The sequence below is a fragment of the Penaeus japonicus genome, unplaced genomic scaffold, assembly GCF_977035675.1.
Source record: "Penaeus japonicus unplaced genomic scaffold, GWHDUDI00000001_assembly GWHDUDI00000012, whole genome shotgun sequence".
NCBI classification, from domain to species: Eukaryota; Metazoa; Arthropoda; class Malacostraca; order Decapoda; family Penaeidae; genus Penaeus; species Penaeus japonicus.
This window is the reverse complement of record NW_028234414.1, coordinates 18547232-18554731: the sequence shown is the minus strand read 5'-3', so window position 1 is coordinate 18554731 and position 7500 is coordinate 18547232. Positions and strand designations below refer to the sequence as shown.

The following is a 7500-nucleotide window of genomic DNA, read 5'->3' as shown; positions in this document are numbered from 1 at the left end:
GTTTGTCTTATCCCCACTAGTTGCCTCTGTGCTATTTGTTGTAAGAATTTTATGGCTTCTCTGTAACAAAACCTTTTATTTCAGGTCTTTGGCAGATGGAATGTATTACAGTGGAACTAGCTGAAAGATTGTTCATATGACACATAAGATCTTTTGGTGTGGAAGGTTAATAGTAGTACTACCAATGTTGGGTATTGGAAAGGACTTGTTAGAAATAGAAGAAAGTAATTGTATAGGACAAACATTGATAAAACTTTAAAAGTGTTTGCATCTGTCAAAATAGAAATATGTGTGTTAAAGTTTGGAATACACAAAAAAAATCAAGATACATCAAAATAAGTTGATTCAGATAAGAGAAATGGCCATACCTCTCTGGTAGTTTGTAGAGAGACTACTATATTAATTTTGTGCCTCCAAAGTTTCTGGTTGCTCAGTCTTGTCGTATGGTAGATGCTGGATTGGTTTTGGGAACCCTTCCAACTTAAGCTGGAGCACCAGCTTGGAGAGATTAATGGTCCAGGGTGATTTCTAGTGCATTCTGTCTCCACTTACAGTAATATTAGACCTACAACTCTTTATTAGTGTGAATCCTAACCTCCCTATTTTTGAAAGAATAACAGATCTTTGTAATTGGAACATATAATTAGATTCACAGAAGAAATGGATATTAGGAGTATTGAGATAATTAAGTTTATTGTGATTCTTCCATAGAATTGTTATTGAGGAAAGAGTTAAAACCTTTATGAATTTTGTAAAGGAATTGATTTGATTTTTTTTCACATTGACAATTTTTTTGAGATACAGAAATTAATTTAGGTAATTACTTCATATCTAGGAAAAAAAATTAACCACCTAATGGGATTCTACAAAATTTGTGTAAAAGATGAAAAATGTGAATTTACAAATTTATTGTAGATGAATTAAGGATATAAACTATGCAATTTAACAAAATTAATACCCTATCAACATTTTGATATAAAGAAGAAAAAATTGGATGTATTTAACACCAGTCATAAACCTAGGTATGTGGGAGGGAAGTTTTTTTTTTATTTTGCAGGGTTTTTTTGTATGTACAGAAAAATGGATGTTTAAGAAATATTTGTTTAATTTTTCTTCTATTTTATTTGGAACTATTTATGGCTGAAAAAAAATTATTGACATTTATGGCCATATTTTTAAAGAACAAAAGTACAGAACGCCTTGGCTTCCCAACCCTTCTAGTTTTATTCAATGTTTTTTAATTGTATTAACCCACTCATGCCGGGGGCATTCCAGCCTTGCATGTTACAATGCCGGGGCTCTCGAACGCTTAGGCCTAAATCAGTTAAATAAACGACGCTGTATGACGTCACCTTGCGAACGGGCCTTGAATGCGCAGTACCCGTGGTGTACCACCCGTCCAGAGAGGGTTAAGGATTCTTGCTTTTGTATTGGAAATATGGAGATATGTCAGGGGGTGGCTAGCTTACCCTGTCCAGGATCTCATTTTGTTATTTCCTAACCTATTGCGGACAGGTGTTTTGACTGACGGCGAACAATTTTTTTGATCTGTGTGTTTCTTTATTGTACTGTGAGTAATTTGTGACTGATAATGACCATTGCAATTACTATAATTGCCATAATATTCAGCAAAGTAGGTTTAGTCTAGAATCCCAAACATAGATGGCACCTCTCTCTCCTAGCACCAGCAGGAATGAATGGCACCCATTCACAGTCACTGGCAAGCACTGTCATCAGAGAGACATGACACACAGCAAGATGCCGACATCCTGCTCTAAATTATAAGCGATGTAGGATATGCAGGCAGAATAAGAAGAGGAAGATGACACAGACCATGTCCAGTGTCTAAAATGTGCCCCTGTGCCAGTTTGGCTGCTATTGCTGTGGCACTTGCATTCCTAAATACAGGTGTACTTCCTCTTCCCAATCTCTTCATGTGATCTTGACTGTAGATGTTTAATACTTTTTTGTTTTTGAAAGTATGTGAATATGAAAAAAATAAAGTTACTGCAATACTTTTATCATATCAATAAGCTAATATGGACTATATATTACTATTTTAAATTACTGCAACATTGATAAAGCCAATCATTTTGCACATATATATCTCACTATACAGTAAAATACAGAATATGAGAGCACAAAAATGTTTTCTTTTGCTGAAATAAAACCCATCTGTGGTGCTGCACTGGTGGTACTAGTGCCTGTCCTGGGGAGTGGACAAGCAAATCTATTCTCATCTGCAATGGATTAAGATATTCTTAGTTTATTAACCTGTTAACGACTGGGATAGATTTGCTTACCCAGGCTCCAGGATGGGTTTTATTTCAAAGTGAGGCAGCTTCACGCAACATACCTTGACTTTTCCCACTCTCTTTTAGTCACTCATTGTAGATTTTTTTTTTTTATTATTATTATTATTATTATTATTATTATTATTATTATTATTATTATTATTATTATTATTATTATTATTATTATTATTATTATTATTATTATTATTATTATTATTATTATTATTATTATTATTATTATTATTATTATTATTATTATTATTATTATTATTATTATTATTATTATTATTATTATTATTATTATTATTATTATTATAGATCTGGCATATCACAGGCTCTTTCAATTCTGCAGTTGACTAAAATTGTAGTTCAGGGTCTATATAAGCTCTTTTTTTCTTTATACTCAGTGTGATAAAAGTATTGCTGTTTTAGGGGGGACAAAAAACTTTATTTTTATTTATTTGTGTGTAGTCATGAACAAATACGAAAAATATAGCCATCCAAAATGAAGATAACATGAAGAGGTAGGGAAGAGGAAGGGAACTTGTGCTTATGACTATGAGTGCCACAGTAAAAGGCATCCCTACTGGCACAGGGGCACATCATAGACATTGGGCATGGTTAGAGTCACCTTTCTCCTCTCGTTCTGCCTGTACACCTTTCATCTACAGTACTTTAGGGCAAGAGGTCGGCAACTTGCTATGTGCCATTACTCTATAGAGATAGTGCTTGCTAGAGACTGTAGATGGGTGCCATTCAAGGCTCTCTCTCCTGCTGGTGCTAGAAGAAAGTGGTGCCATCTAGATTTTGGATGTTAGGTGAAACCCATTTTGTTAAATATTATGGGAATTATAGTAATTATGACTACAATTGTCACCATCACTCATAGCACAATAATATAACACAGTGATCCAAAATCCCCGAACAAATGAAATAAAGAAGCCATTTCTTTTCAGAAATATTAATCCTAATAGATAGGATTTCCTTTGAAGTATTGAGTAACTTTTTCCTTTGAAACAAATATATAAAAAAAATTTATATTATTTTATATTATTTAAACTAATTTTATTATTGTATAAATTAATAATATATATTTATATATAAAATATATATTATAAATATATATAATATATATAAATTTTTAAAAAAATACATACATATATAGGGAAATGAATACCACACACACACACATTAAATATATATTATAATATATAATATAAATATATAAAAATATATATATAAAATTTTAATATAAATATATAATATAATAATATAATTATATATAAATGTAATATATATATTAAAAAATATATATATAATATAAAAATATAAATAAAATTTTTATTAATATTTATTTATATATAATATATATATTTATATATATTATACATATACATATATATATATATATTATCAACACACACACACACAACACCAAACCCCCCAAAATATATATATATTATATATATATATATATATATATATTATATATATATATATATATATAAATGTATATTAATATTTTAATATATATAATAAAATATAATAATAAATTATAATAATATATATATATACACACAAAACACACATATATAAAAAATAATAATATATTATATATATATAAAAATATATATATATAAATATAAATATATATATATATATATATATAATATATATGGGTTTGGTTGTTGGGGTGGTGTGTGTGCATAAGTATAAAAAGCACACACACACACACACAACACACAACTCCAACAAAAAAATATATATAATAATATATATAAAATATAATTATATAATATATATATATATACAATATAAATTAAAATATATATACATACATAATATATATGTATATATTATATAGTATATATATATAAATTTTTAAAAAATATATACATATAACATATAAAATATAAAATATATATAAATATATTTTAAAATATATATATATATTTAATAAAATATATATATATACAAAATATATAAATATATATATATATATAATATATATAATATATATATATATAATATATGTATATATAGTATAATATATAAAAAATATTAAATTAAATAAAATAAAAAATGTTATAAATAACATATAATACATATATACATAAAATATACAAAATATACAATATAATATATAAAATTACATAAAAAATATAAAAATAAAAATAAAAATATACATATATTTTAAAAATTAAAAAAAAAAAAAACACACACAAAACCCCAAACCCACACACACAACAAACACACCACACACATATATATAAAAAAATATATATTATTATTATAAATATATATTTATAAAATATAAATAAATATATTATATATAATAATATATATATATAATATATATAATATAAATTTTTTTTTAAACCCCCAAAAACACACACACACACACCACACACACACACACACCAAAATATATATATTTTATATATTAATATATATATATATATATATATTTGGGGTGGTGTGTGTGGGGTGTTGTGTGTGTGTGTGTGTGTGTGGTGTGTGTGGTGGTGGTTGTTTTATAAATATAAATATATATATATATATATATATTTTATATACATATTATATAAAAAATATAATATATTATTATATTCATATAATAATACGTCCTGACTGCCGTCTCAACCGTCACCTCACCCAAGTCACCTGATCATGCGCACGAGCAGGGAAACACACACTCACACACACACACACACCCCCAACACACACACACACAATATATATATATAATATATATATATAAAAAAATATTAATATTATATATATAAATAAATAAATATATAAAATTTTGTTATAATATTTTATTATATATATATATATTTTATAATATATATATTTTATAATATTAAAATTATATATAATAATTAAAATTTTATATATTTAAAATTATATATATTAATAATATATTATATTTATATATATAATACATATATATATAATTATTTTATATAAAAATATATATTATATATATAATAATATAATATAATATATAATATATTAATTTATATATAATATATAATCATATATAAATATATATAAATAAACCAAAACCCACAAAAAAATATAAAATATATATAATATATATTATATATATAATATAATAAAAATATAATATAATAAAATACATATATACAAATATACATGCATACATAAAATCATACATACATACATACATACATACAGACACACCACACACATACACCACACACACCCCACCCACAAAACAAAAAACACACACACACATTGCATGCGAATTTTTTCCCTCCAAAGAAAGACACGGAAATCTTTGTCGTAGATTACAAAACCTGAGGCGATTTCACGTGTGATTTGACTGACAGCCCAATAAGTAAGCGGAAGAGGTCTAAAGGGCTGAATTTAAGGAGTTGTTGTCATCGTTTTTTGCATAAATTTTTATTTAAAATCTCAATAAGAAATCAAAGTTAATCATGTGACAGGTCTTGCATATTAGAATCAGCATGTCTTTGTACTATACCATCGAAAGCAAGTTTAAGAAACCCATAACTGCATAATATGGCATAGAAGTTTTGACGGCATATATACTCATAGAACAGTGTACCGACGCAAAAGTTTGACGGCATATATACTCTCGCGTCACGGAAAGGGTTAATGTGGTAGGGGGGGGGGGGGGGGTGTTGGGGTGAGTTGAGGGACCACAGGGGAACGCATACCGGGGTGAAAAAAAGGAAAAAAAAAAAAAAAAAAATTTTTTTTAACTAGGAATGAAATAAAATTGTATTACCATTTCATGATAATGCATCACAGGGAGAGGGAATATATTGACTAAGTGTATATATGTATATGTATATAGTTATACACACACACACACACACACACACACACACACACACACACACACACACACCGCCAAACAAACACAATCACCCCCACACCACACACCCCCTCACACAACACACAAACACACACACACAAAACACAAACACACACAAAACACACACACACACACACACACAAAACACACACACACACACACACACACACACACACACACACACACACACACACACACACACACACACACACACACACACACACACACACACACACACACACACGCACACACACATATGTATATAGAGAGAGAGATAAAAGATCAAATTATATGTTAAGATGAAAAGCAATGAAAGGCAAAGTAATTAGATAAGAAATTGAAGTATCTCAAGATAAAATGAGGTATTTAAAAAGAATCAATTTTATAAATTTATTAATTTATTCTGTTTTCTAACACCAGGAAGTAGCTCTACTTGATGTGCGTAAAGAAATAACATTCTGCAGGAAGGTGAACATTCCAATAATTGGTATAATTGAAAACATGACCACATTTGTGTGCCCAAAATGCAAGGTATGTATGATACATTAATTTTTGTATGGTTATAGAAAATACTTTACATTTAAGAAATCATTGTGTTATTTTAACCTCATACAACTGGAACTTGTGCTTGCTGTATTATGTATATTTATGATATATGATTAATACCACATCATTTACTTGTTTAATTATTATTCAAATTTTCAGACAGAAACAGCAATTTTCCCAGCAACAACTGGAGGAGGTACCCAACTAGCTGCGGAGTCAGGTTTACCATTATTAGGACAATTACCATTAGACCCCAGGATTGCTCGTGCCTGTGATCATGGTCAGAATTTCTTAACAGATGAACCAGACGCCCCTGCTGCTATTGGATATAAGGAAATAGCAAAGAGTAAGTACAGTTACATTGCTTAGTTTATATGATTGTGATGATGCAGTTTTACTGGAATAAGTTTTATATTATGGTCATGATATTTATTGAAAACATATACATACATATATATATATATATATATATCATATAATAATATATATAGATTATATATATATATATATATAATATTATGTATGTATGCATGTATGTATGTATGTATGTACGTAAGTATGCAAGTAATGCATGCATGCATGTTATATATATATATATATATAATATTATATATATATATATATATATATATAGATAAATAATATATATGTATGTTTCTGTATAAATAAATAATATATATATATTATAATCTATATATATATATATATATATTTATATATACAGAAACTATACAAATATTATAGATAATATATATATATATTTTATATATACAGAAACATACATATATATAT

General features: G+C 27.0%; 1 protein-coding gene across 2 annotated transcripts in view; it reads left to right on the top strand.

Annotated features, from left to right (window-relative positions):
- Positions 1-7500, top strand: part of LOC122248797 (cytosolic Fe-S cluster assembly factor nubp1) — a 26047-nt gene that overhangs the window by 16173 nt on the left and 2374 nt on the right. For both annotated transcript variants that reach the window (XM_043009108.2, XM_043009109.2), the window contains exons 7-8: positions 6583-6693; positions 6868-7054. In XM_043009108.2, coding sequence (XP_042865042.1) covers positions 6583-6693; positions 6868-7054 — 298 coding nt within the window. The remainder of the gene's footprint in view (positions 1-6582; positions 6694-6867; positions 7055-7500) is intronic.